The sequence below is a fragment of the Schistocerca serialis genome, chromosome 1 (genome assembly GCF_023864345.2).
Source record: "Schistocerca serialis cubense isolate TAMUIC-IGC-003099 chromosome 1, iqSchSeri2.2, whole genome shotgun sequence".
Classification (NCBI taxonomy): domain Eukaryota; kingdom Metazoa; phylum Arthropoda; class Insecta; order Orthoptera; family Acrididae; genus Schistocerca; species Schistocerca serialis.
In genome coordinates this window covers 712860677-712884569 of record NC_064638.1, presented here as the reverse complement: position 1 = coordinate 712884569, position 23893 = coordinate 712860677, and the positions used below count along the sequence as shown (strand labels likewise).

Below are 23893 nucleotides of genomic sequence, written 5' to 3'. Positions count from 1 at the left end.
GGGTCACTTATTGTTCTTAGTATATACCAATGACTTTCCACTCTATATTCATGAAGATGTAAAGCTAGTTCTTTTTGCTGATGATACAAGTATAGCAATCACACCCAACAAGCAAGAATCAGCGGAGGAAATTGTAAACAATGGTGGTGGTGGTGGTTAGTGTTTAACGTCCCGTCGACGACGAGGTCATTAGAGACGGAGCGCAAGCTCGGGTTAGAGAAGGATTGGGAAGGAAAGCGGCCGTGCCCTTTCAAAGGAACCATCCCGGCATTTGCCTGAAACGATTTAGGGAATTCACGGAAAACCGAAATCAGGATGGCCGGAGACGGGATTGAACCGTCGTCCTCCCGAATGCGAGTCCAGTGTGCTAACCACTGCGCCACCTCGCTCGGTGTAAACAATGTCTTTCAGAAAATTAATAAGTGGTTCTCTGCAAGGACTCTCACTAAATTTTGAGAAAACGCAGTTTATACAATTCTGTACAGTAAATGGCATAACACCATTGATAAATATAGACTATGAACAGAATTCTGTTGCTAAGGCAGAATATTCAAAATTTCTGGCATTGATGAGAAATTGAATTGGAAGAAATACGTCGATGATCTGCTGAAACTGTTAGGTTCAGCTACTTACACTATTAGGGCACTGCAAATTTTGGTGATAAACATGTCAGTAAATTGGCATACAATGCCTGTTTTCATTCACTGCTTTCATATGGCATCATATTTTGGGGCAGTTCGTCATTAAGAGAGAATGTATTCATTGCACAAATGGGTGTAATCAGAATAATAGCTGGAGTCTACCCAAGATTACCTTGCAGACATTTATGTGAGGAACTCGGAATATTCAAAGCACCTTCGCAATACATATATTCACTTATGAAATTTGTCATTAATAACCCATCCCAATTCAAAAATAACAGCGAAGTGCATAGTTACAACACTAGAAGAAAGGATGATCTTCACTATTCTGGATTAAATCTTACTTTGGCACAGAAAAGGGTGAATTATGCTGCCACAAAAATCTTTGGTCATTTGCCAAATAGCATTAAAAGTCTGACAGATAGCCAACCAACATTTAAAAGCAAATTAAAAGAATTTCTGAATGACAACTCCTTCTATTCAAAGGATGAATTTTTAGATATGAAGTAGTAACTGTCGTACTACCTTCTGCCCCGCTCTCAGAACGGGTTTCGAAAAGGAAGAGGCTCCATAGAAAACCTAGGTTTCTTAACTATCGACATAGAACGTATTTATGCTTGTAATGGTTTCTTGACGGCAATGTTTTTCGATGTTTCCGGAGCGTATGATATTGTGGACGTGAACGTCCTGTTCCGGAAGCTCCAGTCAATGGCTGTCCCAGACTTCATTACCCGCAACCTTTGCTCTCTCCTACGGCAACGTGTAATCTGCATCAGACAACAGGACAACACCTTGCATGGACCGTGTATTATCTACAGAGGACTGCGGCAAGTCTCCATTTTAAGTCATATTCTTTATGCAGTGCACTCGTCAAACCTCAGCACAATTTTTGGTCCTACAGTAAAAATGCTAATGTACGCCGATGACATCTTCATGTACAAGTTTTCTCTCAGCTTGAGAATGACGCTAAGGTGGTTGGCTCGAGCGGCGTGCGTGCTGTATTCGTGGACGTGCAGAATTGGATTGAATCTGGCAGATATAAAATCTTGCTTTTACATTCCAGAGATGGACGAAAACGCCCGAGATACGAGTAGAGCCTTTTACCATTCCGGGAAGGAGCCCAGTCAAGTGGCTTGGACTCATTGTCGACAACAGACTGACGTGTGCAAGCCATGTGGAATATTTGATTTCCGAGGTCGGTCGATCATTGATTTTCCTACGGCCGGTACCTCTCGTATGGTGGGGAGCTGATGTTACAGTCCGAAATGATTGGGACTATACTGGATTATGAGTGCACATTATATGTCAACGCCTCGACATATTTGACACCCTTAGTTCTAAAATTCTCCCTGCCTAGTGCATTTAGCTTGGAATACGACTTACAAAACCACCAACCACCAATCTTCTATCAGCCCAGGGGATCGGATCGAACTTTCGTTACTTCTACTGGCGTAACCTATCTGACTGCATCAATCTGGGTTTCATTGGTCAAATTTTCACTGACGGCTCGAAAACAAGAGAAAACCGGCGTTTCTTACTTCTGCGGAGATCCACTGTCTTGGGCTATGTTTAAGCTACCGAGGGAAGCCAGCATCTTCAGTGCTGAAGTTCTGGCAATTAAGGAAATCCTTCAATATGCGGCAAATCAGTTCGACGACATATTTAGTCTGACGGATTCGAGGAGATCACTGGAAAACCTAGAAACGCAGCAACACTAACCACCATGTAATGAAGTTAAACTATCAGTGTGAAAGTTAGCCTAAACGTGTGCAGTTATTAGGGATCAAGGGACACTCTAAAAAATGAAATGAGCGTATGGCATCGTTGGCCGGGAGGCCCCAACCGGGAAAGTTCGGCCGCCAAGTGCAAGTCTTCTTTCAGTCGACGCCACATTGGGCGACTTGCTCGCCGGTGATGAGAATGAAACGATGATGAGGACAACACAACTCCCAATCCCCGAGCGGAGAAACTCTCCAACCCACCCGGAATAGAACCCGGGCCCGCTTGTCAGGGAGGCGAGCACATTACCACCCAACTAAGCACGCGGACAAGGGACACTCTGGTACCTCATGTAATGGGATGGCGGATCACCTTGCAAAAAAAAAGTGTGAGTGATGGCCAGCCTTACGGCACTTGCCTTCCACATATAGGCTTTGCTGCTGGCGTAAAGAAAATGATTCATTAAGAAGGGTCGAAGACGTGGAAGTTCTCACAACAGTTCAAAGGAAGGCATTATGCTGCAATACAGCCGAGTATTCCGCGAAAAACCTGATTGTCACAAATCATCTAGATGTCATACCACTACTATAACGCGCATCCGGTGGGTCAAGGCTGTTACCCTTCATATCTTTATAGAACGAAAGTTCAGCCATCTCTTTACTGCGAACTCCACCCAACTGAGACTGCAGACTTCAACCATGTGATACTAGGGTGTCGGCGTTATGAAAACCAACGCCGAAAGTTTCTTAAGGCCTTTGTCAGAGTAGGAATTCCCCATCCTACATCTGTGACGGACCTATTTCGACAGCTGATCACAACGGACTATGTCAGTATTGTCCATTTTTTACAAGAAGTGGAAATTCAATTGTAAGTCAGACATAAAGGTTCCAGAAGAAATTGAAGAAAGGTATGATGAAATAAAAGAAATTATTCAGATAGTGAAGGGAGACGAAAATTTAATAGTCATGGGTGACTGGAAGTCGGTAGTAGGAAAAAGGAGAGAAGGAAACGTAGTAGGTGAATATGGATTGGGGCTAAGAAATGAAAGAGGAAGCCGCCTGATAGAATTTTGCACAGAGCACAACTTAATCATAGCTAACACTTGGTTCAAGAATCATAAAAGAAGGTTGTATACATGGTAGAAGGCTGGAGATACTGACAGGTTTCAGATAGATCACATAATGGTAAGACAGAGATTTAGGAACCAGGTTTAAAATTGTAAGACATTTCCAGGGGCAGATGTGGACTCTGACCACAATCTATTGGTTATGAACTGTAGATTAAAACTGAAGAAACTGCAAAAAGGTGGGAATTTAAGGAGATGGGATCTGGATAAACTGACTAAACCAGAGGGTGTACAGAGTTTCAGGGAGAGCATAAGGGAACAATTGACAGCAGTGGGGGAAAGAAATACAGTAGAAGAAGAATGGGTAGCTTTGAGAGATGAAGTAGTGAAGGCAGCAGAGGACCTAGTAGGTAAAAAGACAAGGGCTAGTAGAAATCCTTGGGTAACAGAAGAAATATTGAATATAATTGATGAAAGAAGAAAATATAAAAATACACTAAATGAAGCAGGCAAAAAGGAATACAAATGTCTCAAAAATGAGATCGACAAGAAGTGCAAAATGGCTAAACAGGGCATGGCTAGAGGACAAATGTAAGGATGTAGAGGCTTATCTCACTAGGGGTAAGATATATACTGCCTACAAGAAAATTTAAGAGACCTTTGGAGAAAAGAGAACCACTTGTATGAATATCAAGAGCTCAGATGGAAACCCAGTTCTAAGTAAAGAAGGGAAAGCAGAAAGGTGGAGGGAGTATATAGAGGGTCTACACAAGGGCAATGTACTTGAGGACAATATTATGGAAATGGAAGAGGATGTAGATGAAGATGAAATGGGAGGTACGATACTGCGTGAAGAGTTTTACAGAGCACTGAAAGACCTGAGTCGAAGCAAGGCCCCGGGAGTAGACAACATTCCATTAGAGCTACTGACGGCCTTGGGAGAGCCAGTCATGACAAAACTCTACCATTTGGTGAGCAAGATGTATGAGACAGACGAAATACCCTCAAACTTCAAGAAGAATATAATAATTCTAATCCCAAAGAAGTTAGGTGCTGACAGATGTGAAAATTACCAAACAATCAGTTTAATAAGTCACTGATGCAAAATACTAACGAGTATTCTCTACAGACGAATGGAAAAACTGGTAGAAGCTGACCTCGGGGAAGATCAGTTTGAATTCCGTAGAAATATTGGAACACGTGAGGCGATACTGACCCTGCGACTTATCTTAGAAGCTAGAGTAAGAAAAGGCAAACCTACGTTTCTAGCATTTGTAGACTTAGAGAAAGCTTTTGACAATGTTGACTGGAATACTCTCTTTCAAATTCTAAAGGTGGCAGGGGCAAAATACAGGGAGCGAAAGGCTATTTACAATTTGTGCAGAAACCAGATGGCAGTTATAAGAGTCGAGGGGCATGACAGAGAAGCAGTGGTTGGGAAGGGAGTGGGACAGGGTTGTAGTCTATCCCCGATGTTATTCAATCTGTATATTGAGCAAGCAGTGAAGGAAACAAAAGAAAAATTCGGAGTAGGTATTAAAATCCATGGAGAAGAAATAAAAACCTTGAGGCTCGCCGATGACATTGTAATTCTGTCAGAGACAGCAAAGGACTTGGAAGAGCAGTTGAACGGAATGGATAGTGTCTTGAAAGGAGGATATAAGATGAACATCAACAAAAGCAAAACGAGGATAATGGAATGTAGTCGAATTAAGTCGGGTGATGCTGAGGGAATTAGATTAGGAAATGAGACACTTAAAGTAGTAAAGGAGTTTTGCTATTTGGGGAGCAAAATAACTGATGATGGTCGAAGTAGAGAGGATATAAAATGTAGACTGGCAATGGCAAGGAAAGCGTTTCTGAAGAAGAGAAATTTGTTAACATTGAGTATAGATTGTCAGGAAGTCATTTCTGAAAGTATTTGTATGGAGTGTAGCCATGTATGGAAGTGAAACATGGACGATAAATAGTTTGGACAAGAAGAGAATAGAAGCTTTCGAAATGTGGTGCTACAGAAGAATGCTGAAGATTAGATGGGTAGATCACATAACTAATGTGAGGACTGGGGAGAAGAGAAGTTTGTGGCACAACTTGACTAGATGAAGGAATCGGTTGGTAGGACATGTTCTGAGGCATCAAGGGATCACCAATTTAGCACTGGAGGGCAGCGTGGAGGGTAAAAATCGTAGAGGGAGACCAAGAGATGAATACACTAAGCAGATTCAGAAGGATGTAGGTTGCAGTAGGTATTGGGAGATGAAGAAGCTTGCACAGGATAGAGTAGCATGGAGAGCTGCACAAACCAGTCTCTGGACTGAAGAACACAACAACACAAAGGTTCCAGCTCAAAAATATGGACTGTGTTGAATGTGCAAATGTACATAGTGTACCATGAAGTTTACCCAGAATAAATATAGTTTCTAATGCTTCTGCTGTATATATGATATTGTATACCAAACCGTAGTTACTCACTTTTCTGGCTAAATGTTTAATGCCACAGGTCAATATAATTTTACAACTCCATTTACGACTGAGCCGTGGGCCTGTTATGACTTGCATGATAGGAACCGATAATTTAGCACAAAGGGTCCCTATTCCTTCTGGCTACCAGCTATGTCAGTCTACGAGTCTACAAGTCTACATGGATCATCAACAAGTCCTCACCTCCAGGCTCTGCCGCTGCAAACTGCAGCCCTGCTGTTCGCACTAAGTCTGATGCAGTGGGCAGAGTGCACAACGACCTGCGGGCCATCTGCGGGTCTAACTCAGCTGCTGTCGGTTATTACCCTGGAGGTGTACAATTACAACTCGAGCCCAGGACCGTGCAGCCACTCAGCCACCATTGCCTGTGTAGGCAAACTCCTTACTGTAAACCACTGCTTACGTGAGCAGGCACTGCTGCTGCCAGCCGTCTCATCCGCGCTGGATCTGTGATGGGGTCCTGCATGCTGCTGAACAATCAGGCTGCCTCTAGTCTATGTGATAGTCTGATAGCCATGATGGCTGCCTCGAGATGCTGGAGTCAGCGACCTTACTGTCGCTGCCGTCAACGTTTCACTGGCCGTGCGATACCACAAACTGCCGAGCCACTTGCTAACGACCGCACCTCTTCACCAACCATATACAGTTTATGACCTGGGGGATTTGACTTTTGCAACCATCATTCCAACTGCTGTAGTCTGCTGAGCAATAAATGAATGTTCTAACAATGATGTTTTCATGACGATACGGGACGGTTACCAGGCATCCACTCTCTGCTCCACTGCTACCTTGTCCATGGCAGTGACTTGCTGGCCTCCTGACCTCTGCCAACCCAGTTCCACAAGCCACCATAGAGACCTGCGACCCCCAGAATCCATAGAAAGTGCAATAATACAAAAGTGAAGATGTAACTCATGTACTTCGTTTTTCCAAATGACAGTAGCTGATTGTGATGAGATTTAAAATCGACGATAAAAGGTAATTTCTCCAGTAATTGGTGACAGCCCACTTAGAATACTGAGTGCACAGGAGATTCTTTCGGTAAGACTGTCAATGAGATACAGTGTAATTTTGTACTTACGAATGTTATTTGGTACAATGTGAGACATATGCCGCCCACGCAAAGGAGAAACTGAGCCAGAGGAACTGGATTCATCAAGTTTTCTAAGAAATCGAGGTATCTGTGAAAGAGAAACAGTAGTGGTTGAAGCAATTCCAACAGTACTGGATAAGAGGTGCAGCATACATAAGTAAAGGAAATATACACAATAATGAAAATAAAGAACAGATAACACGAACAAAAAAACACTTTGAACACTTCTATAATCAACAGGTTTATTGCTTTTGAGCTGTTATCCAGGTAGCATGGTGCTAAAGAGGCACGTTTGGACTGAGGGTCTCGTTGCTCATCACTAACGCTATCCGCGCGTCTTCCATGGTCAGTCCTGTAGATAGATGGCGGGAGCCCCATCTAAAAATAGTGAAGGTTAGTGGTAACATCCCATGATAAGACCCAAACCCTTCTTCAAACCATTTTAAGAAAGTACCTTCAGCTGGCGTGGTGCACTACTATCTCTTTATCAGAATCCACAAGTATTGCATTTTTCATTTTTAGGCATGGGAGTACGTATGAAATAGGTGGTGCATTATCGTTCGAGCAGCACAGACGTTGCAATGTGCTAAGATTGTTAGTTGATGAAAAGTTGTCAGGTCTCTAGCCGGGCGGTGGTGTTGAAATACCGCGACAATGTGACGAGAGTCATTCTCGTAACCTACTAACTTCACTTCCACATAAGAGGATGAGTATCATATTCACATCAGATTGCCCTACTTTGAACTCTTTCCATGTCCTCCGCCAACCCTATCCGGTAACGATGCCATATCACGCAGTAATGCCCAGAAGAGGACCTACAAGCGTAATGTAGGCAGTCTCTGTGGTAGATCTGTTGTGTGTTCTAAGTGTTCTGCCATAAAACGCAGTCTCTGATTCGCCTTCCCCACAACCCCTTTTTAAGTGATGTTTCTAATTTCAGTTGTTCGTAATTGTACTCCCTATGTGTTGACCCGACAAACTTTAAATTTCTAACCCGAAATTTAACACATGTGGCTTCATACTCATGTGAAAGATCTTATAATTAAATGTTTCCCTGACACATCTCTTCATTATCTACGATAATGATCAAAGCAGAAGAAATGAATTAAAATTTGTGCTACGGCCGGGACTCGAACCCGGGTCTTCTTGCGTGCTAGGCAGAAATGCTAACTCTTGGGTAGTTCGTGCAGCAATGATGTCGACCATTGTACTGTGGTGGTGTAATGATTAGCATTTCTGCCGAACAAGCAAGAAGACCAGTCTTCGAGTCCCGGCCGCAGCACAAACTTCAATTCATTTATTCTGGTTCGATCATGTGAAATAATTCTCACATTTTATCGCTGAGAGGCAAATACCACTTTTCGCACCATACAGATGCGTTTTATAAATAATTCTGCGATTGGTTTTTATCTTCGAATGACTTTCCTAGACGGTAAACGACAGCACCATCTACAAACAATCTGGAAAGAATGCTGAGATTGTTTCCTTAACCGCTTATACAGATTAAGAACGAGACATGGCCTATAATACTTTCTTGGGAACCCCAGATATCACTTTTGAAGACTTCTAGTCAATTACTACGAAATATGACATTTCTATGCATTTCTTATTCTATCTACACACCACAAAATATTTACAAGTCAGGACATTAATTGCAGTTGACCATCTTCAGACCTAAAATATATATATACAGAGCTAGTACATGGTACGAAATATACCAAAAATTACAGAAACAAGAGATCAGCAATCAATTTAAGCAAAAAAGAAACATTCACATGCCCCAATAGAAAAAGTATACTACTCATGTCCAGTCGCATATGTGAAAATGATACACTCAGATTCATTAGCCATACAAGGTTCGTCCTATCTTTATAAAATTTTTACTTCTACGCAAATAATTCGCTATTAGTAGTATGGTACGTTGCAAAGGGTACCTTGAGCCACTACTAGTCATTTCCTTTCCAGTTCCACCCGCAAATCGAGCGAGGGAAAAACGACTATCTATACTATGCCGCAGGAGCCGTTATTTCTCTTGTATTCGTGGTCCTTACTCGAAATGTACGTTGGCGGCAGTGGAATCGTCCTGAAGTCAATCCCAAGTGCGGTTCTCTAAATTTTCCGGTAAGTATTTCGCGAAAGGAATGTCGGTTTCCTTCCAAGGATTCCCATTTCAGTTCACGGAGCATTTCCGTAAAACTGGATTGTTTATCGAACCTATCGGTAACGAATGTAGCTCCAAGCCTGTGAGCTGCTTCGATGTTTTCCTTTACTCCGACCTGAAGGGGATCCCAAACACTCGAACAGTACTCAAGATTGGTTACACTGGTGATCTATATGCGATCTCCTCTATACACTGCCAGAAAAGAAATTAGTATGCCCTTTTAGAGGTTTCTAATTCACTCCGGGTTTATTGTTGCAACAGTGCATATGAAGTACACGAAACGATTACAATTGCAGATAAATAGCGCATACGGTTCTGACGTACAAGTTGTCGACCCATGCTGAAATACCACGTGGCAAGGCAGGCGCTGATTCTGACACCCAGCCGATCGTACTGATGGTGAATACTTTCCTGGGATGTGTAATGCCACGCCTGCTTGACCTGTTCACGTAGTTGTGTAAGAGTTGTTGGTCCGGAGATTGTGCTGGCCAAGGAAGTTGCTGCACGTCTTGCATATCGAGTTGAGTTTCACATGCAGTATGTAGGCGAGTGTTATCCTATTGGAGCAACACATCACCTTCCTGTTGCAAGAACGGTAAAAGAACGGGTAAAAAAGGGGTCTAAAAACATTCTGTACCTACCGAACGCTGGTTAGCGTCCTGAGGTGGGGCCAGTATGTCTTGCGAGAATGCACTCAACTTCACAGCGCTGCCGCGCGGGATAGCCGTGCGGCGAAGGCGCCTTGCCACGGTTCGCGAGGTCGGAGGTTCGAGTGCTCCCTCGGGCATGGGTGTGTGTGTTGTCGTTAGCGTAAGTTAAAGTTAGATTAAGTAGTGCGTAAGCCTAGGGACCGATGATCTTAGCAGTTTGGTCCCATAGGAACTAACCACAACTTTCCACAGTGCTCACCAGGGCTCTGTCGTACGCACAAACGAACATCACTTGCGTACAGGAAGAATCTGCTTTAATCGCTGAAGACCACGGCGCGCCATTCAGTCTTACAAGTGATCGTCTGACGTCACGAGTCAAGCCGTGTACGTCGATGCTGTGGCGTAAGTGGAAGACGGGCTAGACGTGTGTATGCTGATAGTCCCACAGCTAATAACCAGATTGCAGCAGTTCGTGTCGAGACGTCTGGGTTCACAAGCCCTCTTATCTCCGCTGTGCTAGCTGTACGATCCGTCACTGCTGCCCTTACAATACAACAATCCTGGTCGGCGTCTGTGCTGTGTGGACGCCCAGAACCTCGTCTGCGGGTTTGAGTATGTTCACGTGACCACTGATATAAGCAGCGTTGCATAACTAGTGAATCTCGTCCAACTTGTGTGGTAATTCCACACCTCCCGGATGCCACAATCTGACCCCTTTCAAAATCGCTCAGTTGGTCGTAGGAAACACGAATGCGTCTCTGTGGCATGGTTGCCTGCCTCATTCACACATTTATACCACACTGAGCCTTCTGGCTGTGAGCGTTCCTCATTAAAGGGTAGACACAGATGGCACCTTACACGTTCATTCCATTTCATATCGCTTTGAAATGTTACACCTAGGTATTTCATCGATGTGACTGAGACAAGCAGCACACTACTAATGCGATATTCGAACACTACAGAATTTTGTTTCCTATTAATGCTAAACTTACGTTTTTCTACATTTAGAACATGTTGCTATTTATCACAGCAACTAGAAATTCTAACTCATCACGTGCCATCCTCTAGTCACTCAACGATGATACTTTCCTGTACACTGCTGCATCATCTGCAAACAGCTGTAGATTACAGCTCACCCTGTCTGTCAGATTCTTTATGTATACAGAGAATAACAACGATCCTATCAAGATTGCCTGGAGCTCTCCTGACTATGTCCTGATGAACATTCTCCATCAAGAACAACATACTGGATTCTATTCCTTAAGAGGTCTATGAGCTACTCACATAACTGCAAATATAAACTACGTGCTCTGAGCTTCATTGACAGTTGCAGTGGGGCATTGTGTCAGATGCTGTCTGGTTATGGGAATATGGTATCTGGCCACCTCTGTTGACACTCTGAGGAAACCATTTGGGCTGTCGTACAGTGGCGAATGATATATCCACAGTGTGGCACGTTAGGTGTCGCTACTGAACAGCAGTTGACATGGCGTGCTCATTAGCTGTTTTATTTAATAGACGAATGCACGAAATCTTTTCAGTGGGAGTTAACACAGCTTGATATAAGCTATATTATACTAAATTACAAGAGGAAGAGACGGTTCATTAACATCATTAATGACGCTACTACAAAATATGTTTTAAAATTTTGGGTGGCAAGATTTTACTACCATTTATAATAATTTTGACGATGCACATTACCGCGCGGAATTAGCCGAGCGGTCTGAGGCGCTACAGTCATGGACTGTGCGGCTGGTCCCGGAGGAGGGTCGAGTCCTCCCTCGGGCATGGGTGTGTGTTTTTGTCCCTAGGATAATTTAGGTTAAGTAGTGTGTAAGCTTAGGGACTGATGACCTTAGCAGTTAAGTCCCATAAGATATCACACACATTTGAACATTTTTGGCCGATGCAGATTTCATATTTGCTTAGTATGGCATCGCATTTTAGATGAGGTCATCGAATTATTATTCATTTATTGATTGATACTGGGTAGCCTCATACTAACATTTCTGTAGAGTTGCATGCCTGAAAAGTAATTTTGCGCGGGTTCTGACAGCAAGTAGAAGTCGAGGGCCTCCATGGTCGTGGAAAAAGGACACAGGCCGAGGGAGACAGCGCTGGAGGTGGGACAGTTTTCGTGACTGAAATGAATAGGATTATGGGAACGGTACTGCCTAGGCCAATCACCCTATCGAGAATCAAGCGGTACGGGCTCCTCATGGCAGCTCGATTCGTTGCTAAAAAGATTCAGTGGCGAGGCGATGGCTGAAAGCTTAAGATCGTAGAGATAACACCTTACAAGCAATGCCACAGGCTCTTTAGCATGAAGTAATGTGTGGGGGACGGCTGCCACAGGTGCGAGCTAACAGCAGCGGAAATTCTCACGCAAGGTGCCAAGCTGTATTCTCGCCACAAGACAGAGAAAGAAATATGATGATTGGCTGTACATGTAGTCGTAGGAGGAGTTAAAGAATGTTCTAGAGCGTTTTATTGTAATGGTTATGAGCTGAAAGAGGTTGGCTGACGGCTTCATGAGTCGTAGTGTAGGAGGCATTCCGTTTGTAATGATTGCAATGATTGGCCGCATGGAGAGTGCATGCTAACGATGTAAGGTTTGCTCTAAACTGGAGCACGGTGCGTGAGGGGATACTCTGCCAGTTGTCGATAGGACACACATCACTGGAGAGTGTTTTGAGACATTGCTGGGAAGGCACCAGTGAAAAGTCTCGCTATTAGATTTCGCCACTAGGAGCAAAATAATTCACCTCTCTGTGAGGAATATGTGCTTCTTTGTGGAAATGAGGCATTACGAAGCTCTTCTTTACGACCTCGCACTTGAGTCAAGTGTCTGTTCCTGGCTTAAGCACCAGAATTCTTGATTCGCGTCTGGCATTTTACTGAAGTACTTTTCGACCATAAGAATTTTCAGACGCTGTTTCACGTCCTCTGTGCAGTAAAAATTTACAGTTACGCAACGCACTTCGTCTGTATGACGGCCGGCAGCACTGAGCAGATCGGCGCTGGAGAACTGCTCTTTCCAGCACTGAATTCGGTGATTTGCGCACCACGGATCGGCAGATAGGGAATCTTTGATAGTAGATGTGTTAAGTACCGTTTGCTGGATCCCTGAGCTCTTCAATGTCAGTGCAAGTCAGGGTGGAGGCTTTCTTAATATCGATGCTAAATAGTATCAACCACTGAGTGTTTCTGTCGTATATAGGGGGGGGGGGGGGGGCGATTTCAAGTCATAGATGTTTTGGCGTTCTCAAATTTAGGTTAATGGGTGGGATTTAGTGTTCTAATTCAATACATGTTCAATTTGCATTTTTAGTCTTTTTTATAATAAATATCTTCACAGTTCCCAATTGTTCTACTATTCCAAGGATTAGATTTCAAGTATCGATCCTGAGTAAGTTAGAGTATTATCACAACTTGGGGACTTCTTCACATGGTTCCAGTATGACAGGGGCAGGACCAGTTTAATTCACTTTTAGTCGTGAGCATTCCATTGCGAAGAAAACGTTGACAACCATCCCACCTACACACGCTGTATGTATGTGCACACACAGAGTAGCATTTGAAAGACTGACATTGCGCAATTGAAATGTTAATTGAATTAAAACAGTCTATAGCTCCGGTAAAATAGATATAATAGCTTTCATGTACAAGCGCTTAAATTACGCCCATGCAGCCTACTGAACAAACGGTAACAGACAACCAGTGTGACAATTGCATGACAATATGGTGAAGAAACTGTCAAACGAACACATTTGGCACAACCATCTGACATGCCGATAGTTCGTATGAGCTATAAATAAAATTCATCATATGTAAACTGAATCTCCGATAAAATAAATAAAACAGCTGTCAAATATATGTGAGCTAGTCTGTTGCTACTATGCACGTGGTACTTACATTTTATAAGAATATGGCAAAGCTTGTTTCGCTAATAAATGTGGCTGTACCGTTGTAATATATGTCGACTCGATATGATTTGTATGCTGTGTCTACTGTGGAACGTAAATGTTTTATTTTTGCTTAAATTCAGCACTGATCTCTTGATTTGTAAATATGGTATATTTTGTACAACAATCTACCTTTGCGTATGACTTTTTAGGTGAAGATGGTCATTACGGGATGGAATTAAAAATCTGAACTATAAATACTTTGCCGTCCGTAATTGGAATAATAAATATAGAAATATCTTCCTGGATCACTGGAAACGTTTGCTTCGACTATGTCGCAACTCATGAGACATTTTTGACAACAAATCACGAATCCAGTCGCACAACGATACCCCATAGGCCTGTTGGTGATCACGAATACCTGAAATCTGATGGGATGAAGAAGACCTGAGTTAAGGAAGATAAAATTGACGTAAAATGGACTTTAGCAGAGACAGAACCATTTAGACAACGCCTAAAGAAGACAGACTTGTTACTGGTAGTCATCTGGCATTAGGACATGTTTTAACAAACATTTGGATCGGTGAAAATAAATTCAAACGAGAGCCAATTGGAGATATAAGTGGTGGTTCAAATGGTTCAAATGGCTCTGACCACTATGGGACTTAACAGCTGAGGTCATCAGTCCCCTAGAACTTAGAACTACTTAAACCTAACTAACCTAAGGACATCACACACATCCATGCCCGAGGCAGGATTCGAACCTGCGATCGTAGCGGTCGCGCGGTTCCAGACTGAAGCGCCTAGAACCGCTCGGCCACGCCGGCCGGCCTAAGTGGTGGTTTTCTGGACATCAAGGAAGATGAGAAATTACTTTTGCTTCGGATTTTGTTTAAGAACGTCACGAATGCTCCTCCTATAGGCAATCTACAAGTGATGATCGAAGGGATCGCGCTATTAAAAATAAGTCTACGGATACCATTAACTGGAAGCTGGCCCCTATTTCTTCCTACACGTCAATTAAGAGACCTTAAAATGGTGGAGTGTGACGCCGAAACTGGTAGCGAAATAAAATAAAATCAGAAATTAAGACGGCAGAATATGAAGATGGACTTACAGAGAATTTCTATTTGGCAGCTTGCTCTAAACGTAAGTTAATGCGGATGAGTAGGAAAAACAATCCCGCAATGTTCGAAAGTAGTGTGACTGGTGTGCAGCTTGACACAGTCACGTCGGTTAAATATCTGGACATAACGTTGCAAAGCTACATGAAGTGGAACGAGAGCATAACGTCGCTTATGGGGAAGGCGAATTGTCGTCTTCAATTTATTGGAAGAATTTTAGGTGAATGTAGATCATGTATGTATAAGGGGAAATCGTATGTAGAGCAATTGTGCGACCTGTTCTTGAGAACTGTTCGACTGTTTGGGATCCCCCACCAGGCTGGGTTAAGGAAGGCCTCGAAGCATTTGAGAGGCGTCCAGCTAGATTTGTAACCAGTAGGTTCAGTCAACACACGAGTATTATGGAAATGCTCCGTGAACTCAAATGGGAATCCCTAGAGGGAAGACGACGTTCTTTAAGTGAAACACTATTGAGAAAGTTTAGAGAACCGTATTTGCGGCTCAATGCAGAACGATTCTAGTCCCACCAACGTACACATCGCATAAGAACCGCGAAAAAAAAGGTAAAGGATATTAGGTCTCGTTCCACTTGCAGATGGAACAGGAAATGGAATTATCAGCAGTAGTATCCTGTTCCATGCACAGTACGGTAGTCTGCGGAACGTGTGCAGGAGTGGAGAAAAAAATTTGGGAACACCAAAAACACAACACATTGCCCTGCGCACCGTATTTTACGGACTTTAAGACGCCACGGACTATAAGACGCACCTTAATTTTTAAGCAATGTTTTTAAAAAATTACATTTAGATTGAAAAGGCAGACTAAAAAAATTGTTAGTTCACAAAACCGAACTGACCTTTAAAATCTTTAAAAACCGCCATCTTCTATGTAAACGTAGGCTTCCGCGGCCGTTGTCACAGTCAATAAAATTCTTCTGGGCATGAAGCCGCATTGTCATGTGTAAAATTCCGACCTTTCGGCGACTGTTGCAAGACGCCTTCCTCAGGGTGTGTTGCTAACACACTTTTAGGCTAACACACCCTGAGGAAGGCGCCTTGCAACAGTCGCCGAAACGTCGGAATTTTACAGATGACAATGCGGCCTCAAGCCCAGAAGAATTTTATTGACCGTCATCTTCTAGTTTTGGTCATTTTGCATTCAGTCCTCTAGTTGCACATTTAGTCTCCCTCATTTTTGTAGTTCTTCTTTACTAATACGCCAGTCCCGAATAGTTTTTTCTGTTGGTGGAGAGGCTAATTGCAGCTCAGCTGTTCTGTTTCCATGTTCTTCTGCGTATGATATTATTTCAATTTATAGCCTGGATCATATGACTACCTTTTATTTTTTCCAGTACGAAACTAGCTACTATCAAAAATATTGTACCGTTACCGATGACACGAATCATTTTAAATTATTTCACTTTTAGTCACTTTAGTAGTCTGCAATGACGCACCATAGGCTAGACAGTCTTCTGGTATTGTGGTGGTGGGACGGGAGGGAGATTCCCCGCAAATCATGTTCGGCGGTTCGGTGCACTGCTGCTGCCAGCTGAATCCAATGTCGCCAGTCATCGAATATACGGCCATTTTTAAGACTGGCGGGAATTTTATATCAAAGGCAGAACATTTTTATATTTCGTGCATAAGATGCACCTGACTTTTGAAGGCAGTTTTTTGAAGAAAAACGTGCGTCTTATAGCCCGTAAAACACGGTAATACCGCTGTAGTTACAGCGTTGTCATTGAAAACAGCTTGCAGTCGCCTCGGAATGTTTAAATACAGGTCCTGTATGGTTTTAAAGGAAATCCTATACCATTCTTACAGAAAAATATTGACAAGTTCCGGTACGATGATGAAGGAGGATAACGATCACGCATCCTTTTCTCCAGACCACAGAAAAAGGAAATACTGAGATCTGGTGAGTGTGGTGACCAGGGGAGGTGATAAAGTTCATCCCCCTGCTCACAAAACCAGACTTGCAAGATGCGAGCTGAGTGAACACAGCATCACCATTGTGGAACAAACATTGTACCGTGGGATGGACACGATCAGCAAAACTGGTCACATAATTCGTGCAGAGTACCCATTAGGCTCATGGAATAAGGCTGTTCAAATCATCATGGAACACTCGCCATATTTCGTTCTTGGGACTTAAACTCGGCCAGAAATTGGCAACCTTATTCAGCAAAACTCATTCGGCCAAATTACTTTCTCCCATTCCTGCACAGTCCAGGTATGGAGGCTTCCGCACTACGTTTTCCTGTTACAGACACTTGTGTCATTGATGTGTGGTTTTGGAATTCCTGTTCACCCTGAAATTCGCCGCTTATGGAGCTCCTTTCGTGTCGTTTCATTGCTGACAGAGTTCATGAGTGCGACATTCAGTTCTAGTGTGATTTTTTCGGCTGTCGTCCTCTTATTTTTTGTAAAAATATTTTTCCGTGACGGTCCGTCACGATCAATCAACACACGTTTTCGTCTGCGTTGTGATGTAGGGAATGTTGTTTTTCCGTTTTCCCTGCAAGCGGTATAAATCTTCGACATGGCGTCTCTTGAAACACCAAACGCTTCGGTTACCTTGGATACGGAAGCAGCCACCATACGAGCTCCAACAGTTTGTCCACGTTCGAATTCACTTAGCTCCGACATACCGCACTCACAACTACACAGAGCACTGTTCTGAAACGTACTGAGGACATTGCACAGGTGCCATTCGTGGCCAAATACAACAGCGTAACCTGGAGGCATGGCAGGCATCTGCACTTATGTTCAAGGTTGCATTTCTCGCGGTGTTTCTCTATTTTTTGTCCATGTAGACATCTATTTCGCCACAGCCGGTCCCAAAGGAGGAGGAGGGGGAGGAATGCCACCTAGTGAAATGAAGGGTGATAGTACCTCGTAGGGGCCGCTTTTTAGGGCTACGTCGAAGACCTCAGCTGCAACGACAATGGATGAGAGGGACTGTGATTAGTTGAAGATGGAGGAAGAGACCTGGTTTAGCAAAGGGGATTATGTCTGGGATAGATGAGACTCTGAAGCTGTGGGGAGAGGAGCTCATCTAGAGGAAGGGCAGCCGTAACTCTCTGGAGCAGTTAGTATGTTGGCTCTTTCTTGTGCCCGAGCTTTGGCGCGATGCGACTGGTCGCGATTGCCTACTTAGGCACCCGCGGAACGATTCGAAGGAGTCGGAGGAGCAGCGACACGCGGTGGAAATTACTTTGGTTGCGGAGAGAGGGCGGTGACCCTGTCAGTCGTCGTCGTTTCAGTACTGGTCGTGTCACGGTCGGTGGTTAGCCGTATGAGGCATGAGTTTGTTTTGGCCGAGTACAGAAACAACGCCGGCCGGAGTGGCCGTGCGGTTCTAGGCGCTACAGTCTGGAACCGAGCGACCACTAGGGTCGCAGGTTCGAATCCTGCCTCGGGCATGGATGTGTGTGATGTCCTTAGGTTAGTCAGGTTTAATTAGTTCTAAGTTCTAGGCGACTCGCATAGTGCTCAGAGCCACTTGAGCCATACAGAAACAACGCTCGTGAATGGCCGACGTGGTGTGAGTCTTCACGCTAATAACGGAACTGGGGTCTTCGTACGTCTGGAGGACAGCGTAGCTGTGCAGACGCCCGAATACAACCGAATACATCATATCACCAGTTCAAGACTTCTGTCTGCCGCAACCCCCTTCAGCATTGTTAATTAACTTTTGGATGGCCCTTTACGACTTTCGCCTTGAGCTGTTGTACCTCAATTTGCGCTGTCGCGTTTTGTGTCTGAGAGTTCCTCGCCCTGAGCGTGCCGTGATGCTTACATGTACTGCCTGTGTCAATTGCGTAATTTACTGGGTCTAACTTGCGGAAGCTGTACAAATTGGTCAAACTGTGTAGAGCTTGCGTACGAGAAATTTTGCTGGAGTAATATCTAGTTATTTCAAGCCCAATGCCTGGCAAGTTCTACACGCGCGATTGTGGTAAAGTCTGCTACATTGTTTGAAGTATGTAGTGTTGAACAGCAGCGTGTGTAGTCTCAGTTGTGACTCAGTCAAATTACTGGTAACTGTTGCTCTTGCAGAACTTGGTTACCTCTGCTCAAATGTGTGCGCAAGCAGCTCAAATAATACAATGCCCTTTTAGTTGTAATTTTAAAGGCTTAAATTTATCTTAACACTATAATGAACTGTGATTTTACTGCTTTGCGCCCTGCTACAGTATTTCAATGAGCCTTCTACTTAAATCATTTGATGGTTAAGGTTGCAATGAAAATGTCTTACGTGCTTTAAAGCATTGCAATTTGCTTAAAGAACTTCAGGCTTATTGAATGTTTACAAGGCTTGGCTTCACAGTTGGCGTGAAACGGGCCATGCTGTGATAGTTTGTTTGGTGTGTTGCAGAAGAAACTTGTTTTCTAAGCCGACTGGGCTGCGCCTCAGGGTTGCCGCGTGACCAGTACTACTAAGTCAGTATACGGACGCGGAATGCTGCTAAGTATGAGCAGTATCGTAACTGATGCATGTATTCTACCTTTAAGAAATTTTTTCTGATTTAAAACTGTAGCTTGTAAATAATGTTTTTGATTTTTTAAACTATTCAAAAGATTTCAAACTATTTCGGAGCAGCCAGGCTTTTAGTCCTCTGTCAGATAATTTTGTCTAAAATATTAGCATTGAACAAGTAGACTATCTGCAAAGTCTTTTCTTAAAAGCTTTTTTTTTAAAAAAGGAAGCTATATTCTGCAACAAAGTTTTGTTACAACCAAAAAAGTTACAAGTTCTAAACAAAATTCTTTTATTGAAGGAAATCACTGCCATTTGTCTTAAATTAAAACGTTTATTCTTAAACGTTACGCTTGTGGCTTTGCAAGAGTTTGCTCAATTTTTTACTTTATATATAATTTGAACAAGTAGTAACTTGTGATATCATTGTGTCTACATGCTATTATCAGTGTTGGTTGTTTCGTGGCCTGGTAAATAAAATTTGTTGTTAGGACTCCTCAATCGACTTGGTCCTTTCACTCCCCGCAGCCTTGAGACCTCCTAGCAACATACCAGAAGCAAACCTCGGGAAAAATCGACCAGGTCATGTGGCATCAATGTGACGGCCCCGTCACATGACTTCTCCAGCTAAATGCTAGTAACATATGCAGAGGACATCAACAATTATTCGTAACCTTCACATACAGAGAAAACTAGATGGATCTGAAAACTACGGAGTAGACAAGAAAAGAACAAGAGTTGCCATTTAAAGAACAGTCAGTGGAATGTAAAGTGCTAAACAACAAAGAAGAGGGGACAAATTAAGAATTAAGTGTAAAGAAACATAATACATCATCATAACTAAAACAAGACAGAAATTAAAGGGTGTAAAACAAATCGAAGATTTTGCTTATTATGATACACTGAACAGCCAAAGAAATTGGTACACCTGTCTAATATCGCATAGGGCCCCCACGAGCACTCGGAAGTGTCACAACATGACGTGACATGGACTCGACTAATGTCTGAAGTAGTGATGGGGGAAACTGACACCATGAATCCAGCAGATCTGTCCATAAACCCGTAAGAGTACGAGGGGGTAGAGATCGCTTCTGAACAGTACGTTGCAAGGCATCCCAGACATTCTCAGTAATGTTCATGTGTACGGAGTATGGTGGCCAGCAGAAGTGTTTAAACTTCGAAGAGTGTTCACGGAGCCACTCTGTAGCAATTTTGGACGTATGGGGTGTCGCATTGTCCTGCTGGAATTGCCCAAGTCCGTCGGAATGCACAACGGACATGAATGGATGCAGGTGATCCGATAGGTTGCTTACGTAAGGGTGACCTGTCAGAGTCGTATCTAGACATATCAGGGATCACATATCACTCCAGCGGCGCACGCCGCATACCATTACAAGGCCTCCATCAGCTTGAACAGTCCCCTGCTGACATTCAGGGTCCATGGATTCATGATTTTGTCTCCATTCCTGTACACGTCCATCCGCTCAATACAATTTGAAAGAGACTCGTCCGGCCAGGTAACACGTTTCCTGTCATCAACAGTCCAATGACGGTGTTGACGGGCCCGGGCGAGGCTTAAAGCTTTGTATTGTGCAATCACCAAGGGTACACGAGTGGGCCTTCAGCTCCGAAAACCCATCTCGATGATGTTTCGTTGAATGGTTCGCACACTGACACTTGCTGATGGCCCAGCATTGAAATCTGCAGCAATTTGCCGAAGGGCTGCACTACTGTCACGTCGAACGATTCTCTTTAGTCGTCGTTGGTCCCGTTCTTGTAGGATGTTTTTACGGCCGCAGCGATTTCGGAAATTTGATGTTTTACCGGATTCCTGATATTCACGGTACAGTCGTGAAATGGCCGTACGGGAAAATCGCCATTTCATCGCTACCTCGGAGGTGCTGTGTCCCATCGCTCGTGCGCTGACTATAACGCCACGTTCAAACTCACTTAAATCTTGATAATGTGCCGTTGATGCAGCAATAACCGATCTAACAACTGCGGCAGACGCGTTTTGTCTTACATAGAGACCAGTTTCTTTGGCGCTTCCGTTTATATAGTGGAGTTCCCCACAATGGAAAGACTGCTGCTGAAGTTGAAAAGTGGTACAGAATTCATGGTAATAAAAAATAGTAATTCTAATATTACACACGATAAGGACTGGAGATAGCTGTTGCGAAGATTATGTGATTATTACTATCGGCAGGTACGCGTTTCGGAAGTCAATCTCCCATCAATCATCTGGATGTCTGCGTTCAACACTACATACATACACACTGAAGGAAGCACTAAATAAACATGAAATACTGAATACTTCTACTTTATCTTATTTCACCATTACTTTGTGTTTTTTTAAGTGCATGTGTATAAGAAATTGATCGGAGACAGTCGAGTGCTGAGGGCCTGAGCTGCGAAACGCGTAGTTGTGGACAACATTCCTCACAGTTCACGTACATCCGTGTCTACATTTATTCTCCGTGAACGACACTAAATGCATGGCATAGGGCTCGTCCCACTGTACCAGTTACTAGGGCTTTTTCCCCTTCCATTCAGATAAGGAGCGCTTGAAGATTGATTGGATAAATGCCTCTATGCGTGCTGTAATTAACATAATCTTGTCCTCATGAACACTATCGGAGTGAAACGTAGGGAATTGTAGTACATACATAGAGTCATCATTCAAAGTCAGATCTTGAAACTTCGTCTATCTTCAATAGTTTGCCAGTTCATTTCTGTCTGGGTCAAACAAAGCTGTGATCATTCGTGTTGCCCTTCCCTGTTAGTCCTGTTTGGTACAGGTCCCACACACTTGAGCAATATTCTAGGATGGGTCGCAAGAGTAATTTGTCAGCAATCTCCTTTGTAGCCCGATTGGATTCCACTAGTATTCCGTCAACAAACCGGTCTGATGCTTGCTTTCCCACGACTGAGCCTGTGTGTTCGTCCCATTCCATATCCCCACTAAGCGCTACACCCAGGAATTTGTATGAGTTCGTCGATTACTGTTGCGACTCACTGATATTATATTCGTAGGATAGTACGTTTTTTCAGCGCTTGTCACGGTCTGACTATTCATGCACCTTCGTTTATTTCACACTCCATTGTAGATAGGTGCATCATTTGCGAAAAGTCTGAAGTTATTATTAATATTGTCCGCAAGGGGATTAATATACAACATGAACTGCAAGGGACCCGACACACCCGAAATTACTACTACATGTGTCGATGACTCTCCAGCCAAGACAAAATGCTGCGTCCTCCCTTCAGAACAATCCTCAGTCCAATCGCAAATTTTACCTGATATACCATGTGATTTTACTTTCGATAATAAGCCTAGGTGTGGTACTGAGTCAAACGATTTTTAGAAATCGAGAAATACTGTATGTGCCCAACTCCATGGTTCCATGGCTTTCTGTATGTTATGTGAGGAAAGTGCTAGTTGGGTTTCATGTGACCGATGTTTTCGAAATCATGCTGGTTGGCATGGAGGAGCTCGCACTGTTCGAGATATCTCATTACATCTGAACTCAGTATATGTCCTAAGATTCTACAACGAACCGACGTCAAGGATATTGAACGGTAGTTTTGTGGATCACTCGTGCTACCCTTCTTGTAGACAGGTGTAACCTGTGCCTTACTCCAGCTAGTGGGCAAGTTTTTTGTTCGAGAGATCTATGGTCGCAAATTGGGTACAGAATCTGATAGGGATTCCATTGGGCGCTGGGGCTTTGTTCAATTTTAACGATTTCAATTGTTCTCAACGCCAGTGACAAGAATATCTATTTCACTCATCATTTCCATGGTACGAGGATTAAATTGGGGTAACAGTCCTGGGTTTCTTTTGTAAAGGAACATTTGGAAACACAGTTAAGCATTTCAGATTTTGTTTTGCTATTGTCAATTTCAGTGCACGTCTTATCTATTAGTGACTGAACACATGCTTTACATATTGCTCTCTTGACTGACAATGGAATTTCATCCAGCATCTCTCTGTCTATGCAGTAGTTTATGTTTCTGTAGGAGTTTCCTTACACTGACTTTATACCAAGGAAGGACCTTTCCCATCACGAACTGTCCTGGTGGGTACATATCTATCTAGTGGATGGCCAGCTATGATTATAATCTTGAACCATACTTCCTCTACGTGCCCCCGTCCTAAGGGTTTCAAGTTCCTCATAGATCTATGACACTACTGCTACTTTGTCTCATTTGCTGAGAAAATAAATCATTCTTTTCTCTAGTTATCGTTTTTACTTTGGTATTCACTGTTTCTAAAACTGCCTTATGATCACTGATACCAGTTTCGGTGTGGACATCCTCAAAGAGACCAAGTCTATTTGTTACCTTTAGACTTAATACTGCCGTCATGAGTGGGGTTCTGAACTATGTCTTCTAGGTAGTTATCAGCGAAAGCATTTAGGAACGTTTCGCAAGATCTCTTGTCACGCCCACTGCAAAAAATACTGTAACTATCCCAATTGAGTGTTAGATGATCGATGTCGCTTCCAACAATTACGGCGTAATTAGGGAACTTACGTACAAGTGAAATGAGGTCTTCTCTAAAATTTTCG

General features: G+C 43.3%; 1 protein-coding gene across 1 annotated transcript in view; it reads right to left on the bottom strand.

Annotated features, from left to right (window-relative positions):
- LOC126458110 (odorant receptor Or2-like) overlaps window positions 1-23893 on the bottom strand; it is a 142604-nt gene that overhangs the window by 53641 nt on the left and 65070 nt on the right. Inside the window, exon 3 of the mRNA XM_050094943.1 lies at window positions 6989-7088. Within this exon, the coding sequence (XP_049950900.1) occupies window positions 6989-7088 (100 nt within the window). The remainder of the gene's footprint in view (window positions 1-6988; window positions 7089-23893) is intronic.